This window comes from Anolis sagrei, chromosome 5, assembly GCF_037176765.1.
Source record: "Anolis sagrei isolate rAnoSag1 chromosome 5, rAnoSag1.mat, whole genome shotgun sequence".
NCBI classification, from domain to species: Eukaryota; Metazoa; Chordata; class Lepidosauria; order Squamata; family Dactyloidae; genus Anolis; species Anolis sagrei.
This window is the reverse complement of record NC_090025.1, coordinates 84,774,554-84,797,789: the sequence shown is the minus strand read 5'-3', so window position 1 is coordinate 84,797,789 and position 23,236 is coordinate 84,774,554. Positions and strand designations below refer to the sequence as shown.

The following is a 23,236-nucleotide window of genomic DNA, read 5'->3' as shown; positions in this document are numbered from 1 at the left end:
TATTTTTTGATGTTGTTTACAATTGTGATTGTTTTTATATTTTATCTGATGTTTTTTAATTGGTTGTGTTCTATTTGTAGCTTTTGGGCTTGTCCCTTGTAAGCCGCCCTGAGTCCCCTAGGGGAGATGGTTGGTGGGGTACAAAAATAAAGTTATTATACTATTATTATATGCATTTTGAAAGTTTAAAATTTATTGCTACAGCCAACACTTTCTTCTGAGAATCAATGTGATGCATTATTATGCTCTTATATGGATGTTTCCAACTCCCTTCCCTTTGGTGGTTCTTACATGGATTCCTGCCATGGAGACTTGCCTCTAATATGAAAGCATCCAGTACAGAAAATGACATGCAATGGCTCATTCTCCAGCTTTAATTAATACTATGACAACTTGGCAATAAAACTACAGTAGAGAAAAAGACTCCTCAGGGAACTGCCAATTGTAAGCTGCAAGGAAGCTCTTATTTTTTAAATTATATATCAAAAGTAACATATCAAACATCCAAAGTTTTCAGGAAGGTAATTACATTTTAAAAAAAAGAAACAGCATAAGAATTGTGTTTCTTAATGCAAAAATAAAGTATTTCCACTCATCTGAAAAGAAAATCGTGAAGGTATCTTTCCCAATGTATTTTTTATTGTATATAAACACTTCTAAATTTGGACTTTTAGCTACCAAGCAAATATTCTTGTATACATAACATAGCTTGTTCTCCTGATATGAACACTAGTCTCTGCTCTTTTACTTCCACTTGCCAAGACAACAGTTAAAAACTGTGTGTTTAATGTCTTTTGCAACGTATCACGTGGTCTGAAAATTTACCTGCCATTACCCAGATCGTTCATGATTTTACTTGTGATTTGAATGAAATGAAATTTTAGCATTTATTCCATGCCAGGTTTTTTTCCCAGTTGATCCTAAACTTAGTATAAAAATGTTTGGTATGTCAACTGAAGTAAAAATATCAATTCTTGTCCAAATCAGTTCACAAATGGATATTTCAAATAAAAAACCTAGATATTAAAATGTTTTGATCAGGAGATATTTGAAGTACTGTACTAACAGAGTGGATCCAAAATTTAACAATACTTTTTGTTTTGATTCCATTAGATAGCACAGAGTTGAAGATTTCATGATTAAGCAGCTGGATCTCTATAGTGTAAAAGATGACCTTATGATACAGATGTTCTATAAAGTTGGTGCTGATCATCAGTAGGGAAAAGACAGAAATCCCTATTATCTGATGAGAATTTTCAAGTCGTGAGTACAAAACCACTCTTTATTAAGAGTGAGAATCCAGTTATGATACAATTTTGAGTAAATGCAAGATTCAGGAAAGAGAACTGAGTACCTTATGAAAGTTTCTATAAATTAGATTAAAATGTACTTTACCTTGTTTGTTCCACTTCCATATTTAGCTCTGTCTGACATTTATGTATAGCTTTCTTGACAGATGTGAGTTTCAGTAACTTCCCTTCTTCTTCCAGTACTTGTTCAGTAGAACTGAGCATATTTTTGTATTTTTATTTTGGTTACACTTGAAACCATGAGAACATATTGTAATCTTTTTTTCATTCTTACAATAAGTCAACCCCCTTGTTTAAGAAGCTCCATTGGCTGCTGTTCATTTTCCGGTCCCAATTCAAGGTGCAGGTTCTTCTACAAAGCCCTGAACGCTTTGGGACCTGCCTACCTATGTGACCGCACTTCTGTTTATGAACCCACGAAATCTCTCTGATCATCTGGAGAGCCCCTGCTCTCACTCCCGCCCCCATCACAGGTGTGATTGGTGGGGGCGAGAGAGAGGGCCTTCTTTATGGCGGCCCCTCGACTCTGGAACTCACTCCCCAAGGATATCAGACAAGCCTCCACATTGGCATCTCTTTAGGAGGAACCTGAAAACGTGGCTGTTCCAGTGTGCCTTCCCTAAATTAGTCAGCCCTATTCTGACTACTTCCCTGCAAAATGTCCTCAGAAGCACTTTATCTACCTGTTGGTTGATCTCCCTATATTACCTTTTAAAACCCCACTACTTAGATATACCCAACATGCCCAGTGTTGTTGTTAATTTTTAAATCTATTACATCTGGCCCAGCCATAGTGTTTTACATTTTTGTGTGTTACTGTTTATATGTTAATTATATTATTTGTACTATTTTATTTGCTTGCTGCTTTGTTGTTTTACTGATGTGCTGTTGGGCTTGGCCTCATGTAAGCCACCCTGAGTCCCCTTGGGGAGATGGTGGCGAGGTAAAAATAAAGTTATTATTATTATTGTTATTATTATTATTATTATTATTATTATTATTATTATTCTGACACAAAAGCACAGTATGTCACAGCAAACGAGATCTATATGCTGGATTTCATATCACAAAATCACAAGTCAAACATTTCCCAAGCGTCCTGGACTGTGTGATGTATTTTCGAATGATGTGCGCAGATCCAAGTAAGGTGGCCTTCTGTAGTTGTCATGATTTTGTCAATGTTTATTGTTTCCAAATGCCATCTGAGATCTTTTGGCACGGCACCCAGTGCACCAATGACCACTGTACTGGTTTATGCCAGAGTCTTTGCAGTTCGATTTTGAGGTCTTGATAGCGGTTTAGTTTTTATTGTTGTTTTTCCTCAATGCAACTGTCACCTGGAATGGCGACATCAATAATCCAGACTTTTTTCTTTTCCACAATCGTGATGTCTGGTGTATTGTGTTCCAAAACTTTGTCCGTCTGGATTCGAAAGTCCCACAGTATTTTTGAATGTTCATTTTCCATGACCTTTGTGGGTTTATGATCCCACCAATTCTTTGCTGCTGGCAGGTGATACTTGTGACATAAGTTCCAGTGAATCATCATCATCATCATCATCATCATCATCATCATCATCATCATCATCATCATCACAATAACCTCTAAAATTCTTAGAATTGTCACAGGGCTAAGGCCTTGCCACGCCTAACCCCTTCAAAAACCAATGATGGGGAAACTCTACCTCTAGTATATTTGCTTACTCCTATTCCAGGTTCAACACTCGGTTCTTTTATTCTCGTCTTATACTGTCATGCAAACCAGTGGAAGTATTCCACCTTTGGTTTACTTACCAAACAAGTACAGGTGTCTGAAGTAAACTGATGGGTGTTTCTTCATGCTTCACAACTTTCTTGTTCAATTATGAATGCTGAATTTGGTTTCCAGACAGTTATAAAATGATTTCTGTTTAAAATAATGCTTTTGGAAAAAACATACAGGATGATCTCAGCTTACCATGGCTCCAAAATCAAAATGACGTACTGTTAGCTGAAAATTACAACTCACTTGAGAGCGTCAGGCTGCTGAGTATCATTTTGTAAGAGAATTAAGCTCAGCAGTGTGGCAAGTGCTTCATCATCCAATAATTCATAGCTCTCTGCATCTCAAAAGCTAACAGTCTTGCAGCTTGAAGCAAGCAGCTGGCATGGAAATACAGTTTGTGATGTGACAAAAATACTGATTACTAAATAGTGCTATACATATTTTCACAAATACATGGATAAGTCCAACGGTGAATGTGCACTGCATAGATATTCTATTCATATGTGTTGCTTTGGCATCTTATCTACATATGAATAGAATATCTATCATATGTTACAGAGAAAGTCCATGAAGCTGTGATGCAATGCATATTCACGCCTGCTTATTGGCACTTCATACCTCTTACGTTCCATAACCAATGTTTGGCACTGCGTTAATCTTAAATCTATCCAGATCAAAATTTGGATTGGAAAGTGGAACAATTACTATAATGGACCTGAACCTGCCACATTCAGGAATGGTGGTAGATTCAGGTCAAATAGCATGGTCACTCTAAACTATCACTATCACTCTGAACCAGGGGTCCTCAAACTATGGCCCGGGGGCTTGATATGGCCCTCTAAGGTCATTTACCCGGCCCTCGCTCAGGATCAACCTAAGTCTGAAACGACTTGAAAGCACACAATAATAATAACAACAACAATCCTACCTATGAATTGAGCATAGAGGGAAGATGTTCTCTGGGAGGTATATTTTTCTATAAGATGCTGTAAAACTATGCACTGGTCAATGGTGGACCGACCTTCCCTGAAGCCGGCTTGCTCCTCCGCAAATATGTTTTCTTGTTCCATCCAGTCCAACAATTTCCAATACAGATGCCTTGTGTATATTTTACTAATGGTATTAAGGAGGCTAATGGGCCTGTAGTTTGCTGGATCGTCCTGCCTCCCTTTTCTTTTGTATATTGGTACAATAATTGCCAACCCCCAATCCTTAGGAATTTGGCCATATTTATCAATATAAGTAAATAAAGATGCTAGGATAGGGGCCCAGAAATCCAAATTATTCCTGATGACCTCGGGCGGGATCACATCCTCTCCTGGTGCCTTTAGTTGGGCTACTAGTCTCTCTATTTCTGCGGTGGTCACAGGTGGCCAGGTAGGGAGGTTTTCCATTGATGTATTAGAACAAGAGTTTGTGCCCGCGTTGTCTGAATAGGTGTCCCTGTATAGCTCTTGGAAATATACTTCCCAACTTGCTGGCAGGATTTGGGAGTCAACTGCAGTTTGGTCCCAGCTTCGTATGTTAGATGTAATGCGCCAGAAGGTGGTTGTGTCCTTTGCCTTGACAGCTTGTATGAGCCGATCCCAGTTGTTTTTCATAGCCTCTCTCTTCTTACGGGTTAGTAGTTGTTTGTATTGTCTCTTTTGCAGTACTGTCTCTTTTGCAATCCTATGTCATCACCCAAAAGCAGGCCCATACTTCCCATTGAAATACTAATAAGTTGATACATGTTAAAATTGTACTTCATTTTAATTATTGTATTGTTTGTAAGTGTGCATAGGAATTCATTCATGCTCTTTTCAAATTATAATCCAGCCCTCCAACAGTTTGAGGGACTGCGACCTGGCTCTCTGATTAAAAGATTTGTGGATCCCTGCTCTAAACTATCACTAGCTCATGTCTTTCATGCCATTGTATTGTCATTCAGGGGAAGAGGTCAACTGTGTTATTTACTTTTTGCTACCCTGGAGGTAACAGCTTTCACATCATGAGGAGATGTCATCTCAGTGGTAAAGAGGACTGTCACCATACAAATGATATTAAACAAGATTCTATCTTTAAAATCTTCTTACATCTGACCCTTCCAAAAAGGCTTCAGTGTTACATAATATTCAAGCGCAAAATAAATGATCTTCAAACGAGGTCATTTTGCCCCCAGTCCACATACTTATTTTTAGACACCCCACACTGTGCCATAAAAATCCAGAAGCAAGGTTTCCAATCTGTATCCCGGATTGGGGGGGGGGGGTGTTCCGAAAAAAAGGATTTTTAAAAAGTTGCAGAAGATCAAAAGGCATGAGAGAATACTCCAGCTGTAGAATTGTCTCCGTTGTATGGAGAAAATGACACTGAGCAGGCATGATTAGGTTCTGCAAGCACATCACTTATGTCATTACGTCATACTGGTTTGTTGTTTTGTTCTTTTCATGAGACTCAGTGAGGATTCTGGAAATCTATCTAGATTTCATAGGTCTTCTCTCCAGGTTAGATATGCTTTAGTCTTCCAATATTATGTGCCAGTCTTTAGCTAAGGGATTACTTTGCCAACACGCACTGTTGCTTTTGAATATAAATGTAAAATGACAAGAACAGAAAAAACCAAAGTGGCTGGAGAAAACATTTTTAAGAGTAGGCTTTAATAGGTGATATGTACAAAACAGATGGGGTTTCATTCTAAAAGTAACTGGTCAGAATCAAGGAATTAAAGAAAAGCATCCCCTCGGTTTGTTTTTATGTTTACTGTACTGCATTTGCTCTTCCATTCTCTTCTAAATGGTGGCCTTAGGACCAAGCTGTTTTGGCAGACAAATGCAAAAGGCTCCCACAGCGAGGAAGTGAAAAGACTGGGCATACAAACAAGGCTATTGCCATATTCAAAGCACAGGGGATACTTCAACATAACACAAAATACAGTCCTAAATAAAATACGTTTCAGGCAATTTCAGTGTTAAGATAACATCATTAAGAGCAGAACAGATTGTGCTCAGTCCCTGCTGTTTATAATTAACACATTTTTTTCTGAATACTCCAGGGTCTCGAGTAAAGAGTCCTCTGCTCAGATCTATCCAGACCAACTAGAGTGTTTTTATCAAGTCCCATGCCGAGTCCGCACCTGTTTTGGACAAATCCAATGGAGCCCAAAGTCTCTTCTCCTCTGATGGCTGAAGAAGATAAATCAGATGCATCTTGCCTTCATTGGCATAAGGCTCCATATGGTCTTCACAAAAAGTCATATAAGTATTTTATTATGTCAAAGTTCACAGTCCTATAAACAACAATACAGTATGTAAGTATCTCACAACCTCTGAGGATGACTGTCATAGATGTGGGTGAAAAGTCTGGGACATGGTCATACAGCCTAAGAAAACTCACAGCAACACAGTGATTCTGGTCATGAAATCCTTCGACAACACTATTTTGTTAGTTTTGGTCCAGCTCTCCAATCTGTCAAGGTCATTTTGATTTTGATATATTTTCTACCCCTCGTAATTTTGTGCCACCTGTAAATATGATAAGCATGCCCTCTAGTTCCAACAGACCTCACTACGTCTGAGGATGCCTGCCATAGCAGGTGAAACGTCAGGAGAGAATGCCTCTAGACCATGGCCATACAGCCCAAAAAAACCTACAACAACTCAGCATGCCCTATATTTCATCATCCAAATAACATATAAAGATGTTGAACAACACTGGAGACAAAACAGAACCCTGTAGCACTGCATTAGTTACTTTCAGGATGAAGAAGCCCCGATGAACATTTTTTGGTTTTAGTTCACTGATCAGTTACCAATTCACTTAACAATAGCCCTGTATAGCCCATATTTTACTAGTTTGTCTGTGAGGATACCACAGGGAACCTTGTCAAAATCTTCTGAAAGATATATTACATGAATAGTGCTCCCCTGATCTACAAAACTTGTATTACATAAAAAAAAATAGTTTTGAATTATTTGCTCAGGACCTCTTCTCCCCCGCTGATTGGTTCGAAGATGGTGAAAATATCTAAATTCCTCCAGTCTGCTTTTTAAAGATGCAGTTAATATTTGCCCTCCTCAAGTTTCTTGTTCTCTAAGAATTGTTTAAGATTATTGACAGAGTTTGCATTGCAAGTTCCATGCAGTTCTTCTGGTCTTGGAAACTTTAATTCATTGAGAATGGTTAAGTATTCCTGTATTACCTATTTAGTTCTTCTGATTGGCAAGCTCCTAATTACATAATCTATTTTCACCAGGTGGCAGTGACACACTGGTTTGATTTTGGAAGAGGATTGAGGCAAAAAAAGGGTTGAGAAGTTCAGCATTCTCTCTGTGCTGATTGCATTTTTTCCATTTTCTCCATGCAGTTGCCATACTATTCCCTTATTCTTCCTCTTGATCCAGACGTAGTAAATAAACCCCTTTTGTTACTTTTTATGTCTACTGCAAGCCTGAGTTAATTGTGAGTGTAGGTTTTCCTGACTTTCTCCCTACAAGTGCTCTCTTAGTGAAAATGTAACTGATCTTGTTGATATTGCTCAACCTTATCATAAAGTAACAAGAGAAAAAGTTAAACAATTCAGTTTTTGGTACATCTGAGCCACCACTTTGAGCACCCAGATCATGGATGATGGTGGGATAGAAGAATATTTCCTACTACCACACCAATACCCTAGTTGCGCACAAGAAGTGGACCTGAATTTTGTCTACACAGGTTTTGAAAGTCTTAAATGTTTGTCCATTAGATTTAAGCTGTGAAAAAAAATTAGCTCAAGAATCAAAAGATATTTTTAAAGAGTTTTTTAAAGGTTATGGAGCTCTGGTTAATAAATTAGAGTTATATAACTTTCTGCTATATCACTGTAGCAGAAAGTTATATAGCAGAATAATCTACTTCAGGGGTCCTCAAACTTTTTAAACAGAGGGCCAGGCCACAGTCCCTCAAACTGTTGGAGGGCCGGATTATAATTTGACAAAAACATGAATGAATTCCTATGGACACTGCACATATCTTATTTGTAGTGCAAAAAACACTTTAAAACAATACAATAATTAAAATGAAGAACAATTTTAACAAATATAAACTTATTGGTATTTCAATTGGAAGTGTGGGCCTGCTTTTGGCTTTTTTTTTTTTGTCGTGTCAGGAGCGACTTGAGAAACTGCAAGTCGCTTCTGGTGTGAGAGAATTGGCTGTCTGCAAGGACATTGCCCAGGGGATGCCCGGATGATTTGATGTATTTATCATCCTTATGGGAGGCTTCTCTCATGTCCCCGTATGAAGAGCTGGAGCTGATAGAGGGAGCTCATCCACCTCTCCTCGGATTCGAACCTGCGACCTGTCTGTCTCCAGTCCTGCCGGCACAGGGGTTTAACCCATTGCGCCACCGGGGGATCCATGCTTTTGGCTGATGAGATAGGATTGTTTTTGTTGTTGTGTGCTTTCAAATCGTTTTAGACTTAAATTGACCCTGAACGAGGGCCGGGTAAATGACCTTTGAGGCCCGTATCCTGCCCTCGGGCCTTAGTTTGAGGACTCCTGACCTACTTAGATCCAATCTTTGAAATATCAGATATATCTCAATATGTATACACAACTATTTTTAAAAATGTGGAAAAAATCCAAAAAAGGAGAGGGTTTCTTAAGCTTAGTGAACATGGTAAACCATTTGGAGATGTAATACAGCAATCTTGCCTGCTGTTGAACATTCAGTTCTTCTTCTAAAGAATCTGTTTCAGTATTATATATGATGCAACTCCATCTAATTTACAGTCTGTATTATTTCTTTCTTTACTCATGTTTTAACTAAATGGGGACACTCCAAAAGGACAGAACATTTCAATCTATTTGGTGCTTTGTGAGAATGAAACCGTCCCCATTTTCTCAAACTTCTGATGGACAATATTCCAATTCTGTGGTCTTTTTATACAGTGACCAAAGTTACAAGGTGGAGATTTTTTAAAAAGTAGGTGATGTTACAAAAAAGTGCAAAAAAAGATGTAATGCTAAAGACTAACTAGCTCTCTTATTGGTCAAGTCACTCATTTTTGACTCATATAATTTCCTAAATCCATGTTTTTGCTTCAACTCTAAGGAAATACTATGATACAGAAAACATGACATTCTTTAGCTCCAGAATTGTACATGATACTGATGAAGTCTATTTAATTAGCACATTGTAAACTTTAAAGATATATGGTGTGCTATGGTTGCTTTTATGTTAGACGTTGATGTAAAACAGTGTTCTCTGGCAAATGTTAAGTTTCCTAGATAAAATACCACAATCAATTGTTTAACCTAACGATAACTAGTAAAGACCTTGTGTGTAGTTCTGTCCAATTAACTGATATCCTGATCCTAGACATTTGTGTTGGTGAAGGAAAAAAAATTAAGAAGGAAGTAGCTGAATCAGCACGTAGACAAAACTAAGCCTAACAGCCACAGCAGTTTTATTTTTTAAATAGCAGCTAATACTATTGTTCTATGAAATCAGAAATAAAATGATAAAAGTAATCCAGAGATTCAAGAACTTCATAAAATAACAGAATAATTAAACTTTCCTATTTATATCAGCAAAGAGGCAGCTGCAAATAGAATCTGCACAGAGCAATGTCCCTTTGTCATAAATCAGTAGCTAAAACATCCCTAATAAAGGATTTGGGTTAATAATGTCACATTATTAGTGTTAGTGTATTAGTGCTACACTAACACTAATAATGTGACATTATTAACCCAAATCCTTTATTAGGGATGTTTTAGCTACTGATTTATGACAAAGGCCATGTTTTATATGGCCATGTTCTAGAGGTATTCTCTCCTGACGTTTCACCTGCATCTATGGCAAGCATCCTCAGAGGTAGTAAGGTCTGTTGAAAATTAGGAAAGTTGGGTTTATATATCTGTGGAATGACCAGGGTGGGACAAAGAACTCTTGTCTGTTGGAGCTAGGTGTGAATGTTTCAACTGCCCACCTTGATTAGCATTTGATGGCCTGGCAGTTTTTTGGTGTGACTTGTTGAATCTGCGAAACCCCCTCCTCCAAGATGAACTGAACCACCTAAACTGGGCTTTACAAGCCAATGGATACTCCACCTCAGACATCAGAAAAGCTGCAAGACTGAGAACAAGCCATGAGAGTAAAGACAAAGATCCATCCAGAGGTAAAGTGTTCTTGCCATACATCAAGGGAACTATTGACCGCTGATGAGGAAACAAACCATACAAACTATCTACAGACCCACCAAGAAAATCCAACAAATGCTACGTTCAGCAAAGGACAAGAGGGATCCTCTCACTTCTGCAGGAGTCTACTGTATACCATGCAGCTGTGGACAAGTCTACATAGGGACCACCAAACGCAGCAATGCCCAAACACGAATCAAGGAACATGAAAGGCACTGCAGACTACTTCAACCAGACAAGTCAGCCATAGCAGAGCACCTGATGAACCAACCTGGACACAGCATATTATTTGAGAACACAGAAATGCTGGACTACTCTCACAACCACCATGTCAGACTACACAGAGAAGCCATTGAAATCCACAAGCATATGGACAATTTCAACAGAAAGGAGGAAACGATGAAAATGATCAAAATCTGGCTACCAGTATTAAAAAACTCTAAAATTACAACAGCAAAACAACCAAGAGGAAACAATCTGGGACATCCAATCACCTCTCAACAAATGATTCCCCCAGGCACTAACAAGCCACACCAAACAACAGCCAGGCCATCAAATGCTAATCAAGATGGCTAGTTGAAACATTCACACCTAGCTCCAGCAGACAAGAGTTCTTTGTTCCACCCTGGTCATTCCACAGATATATAAACCCAATTTTCCTAGTTCCAACAGACCTCACTACCTCTGAGGATGCTTGCTATAGATGCAGGCGAAACGTCAGGAGAGAATGCCTCTAGAACATGGCCATATAGCCCGAAAAAACTTACAACAACCCAATAACAGGACTTCTCTCCTGCTGCTCACCTTAGCACAAAAACCTTCTTCCAGAGTCCAGGGAATCTTTCTAGACTTCCTGGGTCAGTTTTTAGGGCATGCGGTAGTATTCTAGTATTCTTTTAAGCAGCCAAGAGATGTAGTTATTGTAAATATATTTATGACCGATTTAATAATGGCAGTGGGTGTTTAAATATCATATAGAATGTTTCTTGGCTCCTTTGAGGTTTTGATAAAAAAACTCAAAGGAATATTCTAGCATGATAATTAAACATTATGTAAATCTCCTCTATTGTCTTCTTCAAAGTCCAAGTCCTACATTAAGTGATTCTCCTAATATAAATTGAAACCAAAAATAAATGAAGCTAAACCTAATATAAAGCTGCCAATATGTACAATTTCTCATTTACAATTAACTTAATTTTGAAGTATGCTGATGAATTAACCATGCCTCTAGCACATAACAAATAAGCAGAGCGCCAAGCAAACCAGGCTCTGCTTAAAGATTTGCTATGCATGTGCATCATGAAAAGCACTTAGAGATTTCCAAGGAAAACCTATCCATCTCTACTGAAAGAATAAGGACTGATAAATAAAAATAGAAAAAAGGGGAAACCATGAAGAATTTGACTTTCTAGAAATGTCAACGCATTGTTCTTACTGCAAAATCCATTTTGCTAATTTGTGAAGGTTAGGGGTGGTAGAGTCCCATGAAAGGGGGGGAAAAGTGAGTATCTACAGACAAGCCCTCTTTTAACTCTTTATATCTAATGCCAGACACCTGCTTTTGCTTTTGCAAGGTATCACCACAAATACTTTTAAGATTTAGAGCTTGTAATGGCTGGTGGGCTTCTCCACCTCTCCTGACCTTTTGTCTTTGGAACAAAGAGAAGAAAAAGGTGTTTTTATTGCTCTTTCAAAGAAGCAGCTGATGGCTGGTGAGTTTCCCCACCTCAAGGCTGCTGCCCTTTTTGGCTTTGGAATAAGTTAAGATTAGGTATTTACAATGACCCACAGATTAGCTGACCCAGGTTTTTTTGAGGTTGATTTTTGACTAAAATATCTAGATTTATACATGAGTATATACACTACCTTCAGTGATGTTTTTTTTTATTCCTAGATGCCCTGAGGTTCATTTCTACAGGAATGTCTAGATGCTGGGAAATAACGCAAATTGTGCTGCGAAATACTACAAGATGCCTAATGGTATTTTTTCTATTATAAGACTGTAGCAGGGCTTACCTTGAAATTGCTCGAATGAAATCTAAAGACACATTGCATTTGTATCTCGGTCCATTAAGCTGGTCATCATGGCCTACCAAGGTTAACAACTGGAGCGTCACAAGGGAAGTGATCTAAAAGAGGGAGAGAAAATTATATTGGTTGCCCTTTCATCAGAGTAGCTGTCACTACAGTGGTAGTACAATCACTTTGCTCACTGCCTAGCTTTGAAGTTGCTCATATACCAGGTCTTGAGGATGCAAATCTAAACATGATCAGGGAACATATAACGTAAACCAATTAAAGACAAGATATAAAATCCATAAATATTGATGAAATGGAAAGGAGTAAAAATGAAAAAGACTGGTCACTCTAAAACATGAATGTTCATCAAATGCTCTGGATTCTACAGATGGGACTTTATGGTCAGTTGAGATTCTGCTGAGGGTATAAATGAGGCCTAAATATTTATTTATTTATTTACGACATTTATATGCTGCCCTTCTCACCCCGAAGGGGACTCAGAGCGGCTTACAAATAAAAAATAAATACAACATATTATATTATTATCATAGCAAAATATGATAATAATATAATTAAACTATAGATTAAACTATAACATTATACTGTAATATTATTAGTAATATTGTATTACAATATTACTAATACAATTGTCTGACACGATAAATAAAATTAGTAATATTACATTTAATATAAAATATATAATTATAATATATTATTATTAATAGTAGTATATTGTATTACATTATAATATCAATATTATATGTATATGTATATGTATATGTTGTTGTTCATTCGTTCAGTCATTTCCGACTCTTCATAACTTCATGGACCAGCCCACGTCAGAGCTCTCTGTCGGTCGTCACCACCCCCAACTCCTTCAAGGTCAATCCAGTCACTTCAAGGATGCCATCCATCCATCTTGCCCCTATTATATTATATTATATTATATTATATTATATTATATTATATTATATTATAAGCACAGTGCAGGAGACAAGATGGAACTGCCATCCTGCCCCTTTCTTCATTCTGATCTCAATACACAAAACCATCTCTCTGGCAGTATGCTTATATCTCCTTGTGGTCTGTAAACAAAAGACAAAACTATATCAAGGTACAAGAAGCTTCAAATATACCATGGTGACCTCATCTCTAGTTGCCTTTTCCAGCATCCTATTGTAATACTGCTTGAAATGCCCATTTGTCTTAAAAGAAAGGCAATTTAGTCTGCTGGTATGAGATTTGGCATGGAGAAAATATCTGTACAATTTTCCTCCATTTTTAAAAAAAATGTTCAAAAATGGCTGATAGTTACATTTAAAAATGTTTTCAATAGCAGGTGTCACATGTATTTACTTTTAAAAATGTTTACTTGCTTTGAAGTAAAGATAATGAAACATATTAAGAGAGAAACTCAAACACATGATAGTTTTTAAAGTTAGAGGTGAATTTTGTATTCTATTATACTATGTAACATGATTTTATCCCTGGGTTATAAATGTCATTTATTAATTGTTTGTCATAAAAGCATGAAAAAAGTTTGTTAACACTGCAAAAACATTGTTTTGTGGGACATCCTGCAACACATTTTGTTATAGTTTTTCAAGGAATATCTCCTAGAGTCTCAAACAATCTATGTAAATAAAAATGTAATGTTTGTTTGTGGGATTAACATAACTCAAAAACTACTGGACGAATTGACACCAAATTCGGACACAATACAACTATCATGTCAACAAGTGACCATTACTCATAGAAACACTGAAAAACACAGCAGAAGAGACTTAAAAAGCAAAAAAAAGTATATTACAACGCATGCGTACAACCACATCTATCTATCTATCTATCTATCTATCTATCTACACATATACACTCACAAAACACATATACCGTCTATTCCGGGGTATAAAACTACTGGGGCTAAAAGACGACCCCCCAATTTTAGAAGGCAAAATAGAGACTTTGGGATATACTCGCCGTTTAAGACGAGTCCCCAAATCAGGTCTTCTATGTTGTCTCGCGGGAAAAGACGCGATTCTCGCAAGGCCTCGCTAGGAGGGAGAGCGGCCTAAGCAGCACGCCTTCCTAGCGAGGCCTCGCGAGAATCGCGTCTTCTCCTGCGAGACCATGAGGCCTGGCTAGGAAGGAGCACTGCTTAGGCCACACGGGAAGCAGCCCAGGGGCCCGGCCGCCAAGAAAGGAGAGCGGCCTAAGGAGTGAGGCCGCCATGAGCGGAGGGGGAGGGGAGCCCAAGGCCAAGGCACCCAAGTACAGTAATTTTTTGTTATTGAGGTGCGTGTGAATTTATATGTTTAACTAGCCGTCCCCTGCTACACATTGTTGTGGCCCAATCTGTGTATATTTTATAAGGTTTTAGATACCTAATTTTATAAGGTTTTAGATACCTAAAAAGTCGTCTAGTATCCCGGAATATACGGTACATAAACTGGGCCACAGCAACGTGTGGCAGGGGATGGCTAGTTCAACATAATTTGTGGCAGCTGCAAAAATGAGGTTTCTGGAGTATAACAACTACTTTCAAAGTAAGTACTATACAATTAAACATGAAGTAACACTTTCTAACCAGAAACAAATTCCCCCCCCCAATTTTGTTCCATAGTGTTATTCAATAACGTTTACATTTTTTTTTACAAAGAGTATCAATATGTTCTTCCTTAATGTCTTTGTGTGCAAGCAAGACATGATCTAAATTTGGAAAGGAGAAGGACAAGCATAGGTCTTCCTTCTACTGTTTTGGCTGAGAATCTCTTGTGCAGTGCTAAAATTGTGAGGCTTGAACATTCATGCTTTACTATCATTCAACAAATGGGAACAGAAGTTTAAGAGATAATCTATATAAATAAAAATGTAATGTTCGTTTGTGGGATTAACATAACTCAAAAAACCACTTGACAAATTGACACCAAATTTCGGCACAATACACTTATCAGGCCACCGAGTGACCATCACTCATAAACACACTGAAAAACACAGCAGAAGAGACGTTAAAAGACAAAAAACAAAAAGCATTACAACACATGCACAAAACTACATATACACAAATATATATACACACATGTACATACACACAAAACACATATACACAGACTGGGCCACAGCAATATGTAGCAGGGGACGGCTAGTTAAACATATAAATTCACATGCACCTCAAAACTACAGAAACATACATATATGCCTTCAATTTGTAAACATGGCAATCCCAAGAATTTTAGATGGATTTATTACTCAGAATTGGTATAATTAGGTGCTTCCAATGCTTCCAAGATCAGCCAAAATCTGGTGACTTTAGGATATTTTGGTTCCTCATGGAAGTGTACAGAAAATTAAAGCATCTGTGTTAAGTTCCATGTGGTGATAGTAATAAATAGCCTCCCATATTGTTCTTGTTTAGATTATGTTCACTTACAGTTCACCTCTATGTACCTTCACTAAGTAAACAATAGTGACATCCTTTAAGTACAGAAGCCTAGAAGGTTGTGTACTGCCTTATGACCCTTGTATTTGAGGCAGGTGGCAAATCCAGAAGGTTTTACTGATTGCCTGGTGGACCATATTATAGTTAATGGGCTACATCCAGCTTGGTAGGATTGTGCATGGTGCATTTAGCCTGGCAGAGCACAAATACTCTCTGTGTGTGTCTCTACTCTTAAAGATTAATTCAGAATGTATCCTCCACTTTATTATTTATTTATATAGCTCTATTAGTGCACATAGAAAATTGTAAAAATTGTTTTTAAAGAGGGAAATGTCCTTACTATGTACAGGTGCGGTTTCATTTTTGCTTCATAGGCACACAAATCATGATTTAGTCAATAAAAGAGTAAACGGGTTCAGCAAAAGAGTAAATGGGTCTCCCTTATAACTCCCGTTCCATTACCTGATTCTATAGTACTAGAAGCAACGCCTGGTCACAAGACAATAAAATGTCGGCAGAAAGGTCCTGGTTCCTCATTTTGAAAAACAAGATAAAAAATAATTCCACATAGGAACCAGCCTCATATATAGAAGCTATATCTCTGTTAGCGGAAGTGTTTCTCATAAAAATAATAAGGGTGCTAAAAGCAGAAGAGAGTATTTTTAATTTTTTTTAGAAATAGTGATAATGTTATGCTTTATAAAGTACATAATATTTCCATGAGGTACTGGAAGTGCTGCCTCTCAGTTGTCCTTGATTCGCTGGCCTGTAGACAAAGCCCAATTCTATTCATTTTGAGACTGGCCAATCTAGCCTTTGAATTAAGATATAATCTTCTACAGATATTGCACAAAGTGTGTTGCGCAAACCATGTTTTAGCCAAGTCCCATGCAAAAGACACACAAACAAGAGGAAAAAAGGAACAGAAAAACTTTACTCTTATGAGAAGAGGCATAAACTTGCATACAAAATCAAACAGTGCAACAAACTTACATAGTCCTTCAAAGTAACACAGAATAAGGCTTTTTATCTTCATTCAAATGAGAGACCAAAACATAAACCTTGAGTAAATAGCTATTCCACCATAGCAAAGAGCATCGCTGTTAGAGCATAGCAGCATTACAGCACATTGCGTTTCCAAACTGTATTCTAAAATCCATACAGTTGTACACTGGGTGTGACCCAAATATGCTAGATGACCTACATTACCAGCCGTACAAAATAATTACCATTGTAAGATTTTTCTTTAACACACACTTGATCCTGCTATGACTTACTGTAACAATTAAGACTATCAAGAACACTACACAAGAAGCACAAGACTATTGCAACAAATTACCGTATATTCCGGCATATAAGACGACCCCCAACTTTTCTAGTTAAAATATAGAGTTTGGGATATACTCACTGTATAAGACTACCCCTCTTCCAATGCACACCAAATAAAAATTTTAAAAGCATCAGATTTGATTTCAATATGGTAATTTTCCTATTACTGTACCTCCTTCTCTGCCTCTCAGATCTTGCACATGCGCACCTGCACCACTTCACTTCAGTCTTCAGGAGTGAGATCTGAGAGGCAGAGGAGAAGGTATGGTAATAGGATACAAGGGCAGAGGTGTGTTTGTCTGGGCCCAGAGCCACTCTATCTCTTTTTTCCATACCCTGGGTACCCCAGAAGACTCCAGCTTGCTCCGCCCTTCACTTACACCTTCCAGGTGAGGCGCCCCTTCACGTCACCATCGGGACTGTATTAAGTCCACGAATCCTGATGAATGGATTTTCTTCTACCATACTAGTACAACGTTGTCCTTAATGCTTTCATACAGTTGCTGCATACGGCAGGGACACAACCACTGCCATTTTTTTTAGCTTCCCCCACCATATGCGGCAACCACAGATTCTCCAATCCGATTGGAAGTTTCAGCACCCGCTCTATAAGATGACTCCTGTGTATAACACTACTCCCGCGTATAAAACTACTCCTGTGTATAAGACTACTCCCATGTATAAGACGGCCCCGTGTATAAGACGACCCCTTACTTTTGAGATTTTCTTGGGTTAAAAAGTAGTCTTATACACCAGAATATACAGTATATTAATGTTGCTAACATGAAGTGGTTGAGGAACAAGTTCGATTGTCCACTCGTTAAGTAGTCAAAACACATCTACTAAACCAGAATTCATTGTACTGAATTAGTATTTGCTATGCATAATGCCTAGATATTAGCATTTTAAAACTATTTTGCATCCTTACAGTTATGAATCCAAGTTACTAAGATTTACAAACAGTACCTTTTGCACACACTTTAAGCTTTGTGACTCCTCTCACCCTCCAAACACACATTGTCAAACAGATGGTAATGGACCCAAACTGCCATTGAGAAACAACTTACATTACAGATATTCCTACTCCTCCCAAATTTTGTTTGGTAATTCAGGAAAAAATATTATGAACCCCTCTATGTTAAGGAAGAAAATTGCTCTTCATTCAGTCAGGCTCTTATTCAGTCAACGATGAAGCATAATGGAGTAATCTGTTATTACAACTGCTCTTTTACACCCCAGTGCACCATTATTGGCTAATCATTTTAGCAGGGTATGCTTGCAGCTGGCCTCTTACACTCTGAGACTACCAATGAAATAGGTCATATTCCACAGCAGGAATAGCACAAGGCTCATAAAAGCCCCTAGAAAACACACCGGCTTAGATGACTTGGAGCTGGACCCATCTAAACATTATGGAGGATTCAGAATTCAAAAGTGACCCTGCCATTGCATTACAAATGTGCCAGCCTCTGCATTAACTACAAAATTGTGACCAATTTCCTCTTCATTCCACAAAATGCAATAAAATGGAACAGAAGGTCAGTACTGTAAAATAGCTCCCCATATTTTCCGGCCATAAATCTAAAATGGCGTCAGGCTAGATATGAAATTTCTGATTAATGTTTCAAGCATAACATGGTAGAGTAGATACAAAGGTTTCGGTTGTCACTTAAAGACAAGACAAGGTTGCTTAGCTGGGTACATTGCAGCATTAGCCAGTAGTTTGATTTTCATAAGTCTCCAATGATAAAACTCAAGGCAATTCATGCATGAAAAAATGTTTGTTTTTCTCTTTCTTCCATAAATATACAAACATGTTTTCTAAAAATTTCTGCATTGAACATAACATCTATTAAAGGTAGAAAATATTTTTAAAAGCACTTCAACTAATGTCACATCTGGCAGGCATACTTCTACTGAATATGTATCACTATCTGAGGCTATTAGCTTAACTAACGAGTGTACTCTCACAAGTTTGTAGACAATTTTGGATCAGGGAGGTTTGCTGCATGAAATAAACATAGGAACATCCATGCTGTACTCGACATGAATAGAAAGGGAGTTTCAATCTCCTCTTCATCCAGAATAAAACCCTGGGAAAAATGACAACTCTCCATAATTTCAAGAAACACAGTACAGCTTTTTACTTAATTTTAAAGCAAAGCCCAGTAGGGACCTGCAATCATTGTGGCAGTGTATCCCAGCTCCTAATAGCAATACTCTTCTCCAAGGCTCGAGACAACAGGGAGAATGGGTAGGATACATAACAGTTCAGAGGATGGGGGAAAAACTGCGTTGATACCATACACACACACACACACACACACAAGCTGTGCCCTGCCATGCCTATAGTAAGAATTTTCGAAGTAGAAGTAGATATCTGAACTATTATGAAAGAGAGGTACCTACCTATTCCTTCCCCCTTTTTCTTCCCCTTCCCCTTTCTCTCCTTTCTGCCTTCTCGACCTCTTTCTTTCATTCCTTCTTTTGATCTTTGGTTTCATTCTCTCTTCTCTCTTTCCTTCCTTCCCTCCCCCTTTCTCTACTTCTTTGTTTCCTTCCTTCCTTCCCTGTTTCCTTCCTTCCTTCTTTCCTTCACTTTTTATTTCCTTTTCTCCTTCCTTCTTTCTTTACCTCTTTCCTAAATTTTCCTCCCATTTTCTTTCCTTTCTACTTTCTCTTCTTCCTTCCTTCGATGCCTCTTTCTTTCCTTCCTTCTCTCCCTCCCTCCTTCTCTCTTTCCTTCCTTCCCCCTTTCCCTCATTCATTCCTTCCCTTTTTCCCTCCCTCCTTTTTTCTCTCCTTCCTTCCTGTCTGTTCTCCCCCAATACCATGATAGAGTCCCTTCTAACTCTATTCTAACATTATATTATATTGTAGTATATATAAAAATAATATATGTAATATAATATATATGTATTATATAGCAATATATATAATAGTAATATATAAAGTATTGTAAATACACACACACACCCACACACACACACCAACCAGTGATCTGACATCCATCCATATATATGTGTGTGCACATGTGTGTGTCTACAATGCCATATAATCCAGTCCTTAGTAGATAATCTGGATTTTACCTGGCAGTGTGGAAGGGGTGACTTTGGGTGCATCTACACTGTAGATTTAATAAAGAAGGATGAAGCTGGTGAGGGGAGGAGAAAAAGGAAGGAAAGAAAGGGAGGGAGGGGAGGGAGGGAAGGAAAGAAAGGGAGGGAGGGAAGTGTGAGGGAGAAAAGGAAAGGGAGGAAGGAGGGAAAGGAAGGAGGGAAGGGAGGGAGGGAAAGAAGTAAAGGAAGGAAAAGGAAGGGAAGTAGCGAAAGGGAGGAAGGGAAGGAAGGAGGGAGGGAGGGAAGGACGGGGTTCCTCCTTCCCTTGTGCTGTGTGTGTGTGTGGGAGAGGGGTCAGAGAGTCCGAGTGTGTGCACAGAGTGTGGCCCACCTCCCTCTTTTTTCTCCCCCCTCTATTCTCCCCCTCCTCCTCCTCAGCCTCTGCCCTTGATCCCTTGCCTTAGTTTTACTTGGGGGCTGAGAGACATGCAGGGAGCAGCAACCATTGCCACTGCTGCTTATTCGGAACCCTCATTCTGTGTCCTAGGCCCGAGGGGGGAGAGGGGAGGTGTGTTGTCTTCTTCCTTTTTTGAATTTAAAGGTGTTTTGTGGGGTTTTTTTCAGTAATGGTCACTCCTTGGATTGTGAGGAGTTTTGTTGCCAAATTTGGGGTCATTTGGCCCCGTAGTTTTTTTTGTTTTTAAGTTACTCATTATGCACAGAGCAGTTACTCATTATGCACAGATCACCAGACTGCGCCACAGCAACGCGTGGCAGGGGATGGCTAGTATCTATATAAATATATATATAGATAGATAGATAGATAGATAGATATTATTTATATATGAGGCTTAAGAACTTTCCAGAGAGTGACACATAGAAAAAAGGTTTCCTGTTCTAGAAATCTTTGCTGAAACCTAAATAGTAAAGACAGAAGGGTCATCACATGCTAGCTGACTATCATATCTCTCTACATTATATTAAATTGTTTGTTGCTACAGAGTAATTCTCACACAGCCTTTATGTTTTAAAATTTAAAATAAGATCAAGATTAAAATGTTTTTGGTTTGCACTTGTTCAAAACCCACTGTTGATGGTATTTAAACTCATACAGATGTTAAAACCACTACTATGTAACAAAAGCACTTTGAAAACCAGATGTCATTTTGAAAACACATTTCAGACACAATGTGTAAAACTAGCCTCATGGAATTAAATTCAATGAGGCTTGAACAAATTAAGCTTGCATAAAAGACCATTTCCTATAGTCTGTGGCAAACCAAACCTATGGTTAGTAGTGTGTGGGTGGCGGGGGAGGACTGCAATTTAAGAAACAATATTTTTAAAATATCTACATTATTCTCACATTTCTTTTGGTGAGGGTCTCAGAGTTTAAAACATCTGAAAAAGGTAGATGTGTGCAAGGGTGCGGGTGTGTGTATACAGATAGATAGATGGATGGATGGACAGACAGACAGACAGAGAGACAAGATAAGTTCTGCCAGTAAATCAAATCTTTAAAGTTACATGGATGCTTTGATGTAACTCAAAACCTTGCATATTTAAATTAATCTATGTTAATTTAATCTAATAAATTTAATAAGGCTTTAATAAGGATTGGAAAACATCCATTCTGTCAAACGCAACATATGTCACAGGGAAGAAGTAGAGACTAGAAGGGCCGATTCAGCCTTCCTTTTTCTGCAGCTCTACTTTGCATTTTATATCATGTACATTTAATGTTTAGTAGCAGGGAAACAGACACATTAAACATTGGCAAAGGAGGAAGGTCTTTCACTTTACTGCAATCTAGTTTCCTCTCTGCTTTGAGATGCACGCGAAAAGGCAAAGGGAGTAGATATAATTCCACACAAGGTGCTCTCCTCAAGTGCAGGAACACATCTCTGCCCAACAATCCCAAAGTGTACTCCCAGTTAATTGAAAATAAAATTTGGAAAGTGATATTTGGAGCCATGTTGTATCCATTATCTCAATCACATACTGATTTTCCACCACAGAATTGAAGGCAGAATATGGATCAGAATCCCAGATCTTCCATTGAGACAATGACGACATCTAGGTCAGTTTAACAATGTCACATGACTTCGGATCAAGGCTAACACTAAACTTGGAAAGCAGGCCTACTTCACTTTCCTGGCTTCTTTCCATTACTATCATCAAAATATGCCTCACCACATAGAAAACCATTACAGATACGAGCTTTATTTTTATTTCAACCTGTGCCACTATACCATAGTAGGGTGCTTTGCAATCTTTAGAAACAGTATAGGATGACTGAATTCTCACATAGGCATACATCTAGCAGGTAAAAGTTATTCTAGTCATTTTTCAGATAACTCTATTGTGCCCTTGAGGATAGTCACTTAAATGGGCATATAGCTTCTTCTGCTCTTAATCTCCATCTCCACTGAAAATCATGCCATGCAAATATTATATCTATATAAATAAAAAAATGTTCGTTTGTGGGATTAACATAACTCAAAAACCACTGGACGAATTGACACCAAATTCAGATAGAATACGTCTAACAACACAATGAGTGACCATCACTAAAAAAAATTAAAATGATTTTGTCATTTGGGAGTTGTAGTTGCTGGGATTTATAGTTAAGCTACAATCAAAGAGCATTCCGAACTCCACCAATGATGGAATTGAATCAAATGTGGCTCACAAAACTCCCATGACCAAAAGAAAACACTAGAAGGGTTTGGTGGGCACTGACCTTGAGTTTGGGAGTTGTAGTTCACCTACACTCAGAGAGCACTGTGGACTCAAACAATGATAGATCTTGACCACACTTGGCACAAATATTCCATATGCCCAAATATGAACACAGATGGAGTTTGGGGGAAATAGACCTTGACATTTGGGAGTTGTAGTTACTGAGATTTATAGTTCACCTACAATCAAAGAGCATTCTGAATCGCACCAACGACAGAATTGGGGCAAACTTCCAACACCGAACCCCCATGACCAATATGCTTAAGGCCACCCAGTCCAACTCCCTTCACCAGGGCAAGAAAACGTAATCAAAGCCCTCCTGACAAAGAGCCATCCAGCCATAGATATATATATGATTCACATACAGAGAGAGATAGTATAATAGATTTGAAAGAAGGACAATTATATATTGCATG

General features: G+C 38.2%; 1 protein-coding gene across 7 annotated transcripts in view; it reads right to left on the bottom strand.

Moving 5' to 3' along the window:
• Nucleotides 1–5,693: 5,693 nt before the first annotated feature.
• The window catches only part of ORC5 (origin recognition complex subunit 5), a 101,508-nt gene continuing 83,965 nt past the window's right edge, over nucleotides 5,694–23,236 (bottom strand). For all 7 annotated transcript variants that reach the window (XM_060778342.2, XM_067468821.1, XM_067468823.1 and 4 more), the window contains 2 exons: nucleotides 12,252–12,364; nucleotides 5,694–6,342 (listed from right to left, as the gene is read on the bottom strand). In XM_060778342.2, coding sequence (XP_060634325.2) covers nucleotides 6,297–6,342; nucleotides 12,252–12,364 — 159 coding nt within the window. In that variant the 3' untranslated portion in view covers nucleotides 5,694–6,296. The remainder of the gene's footprint in view (nucleotides 6,343–12,251; nucleotides 12,365–23,236) is intronic.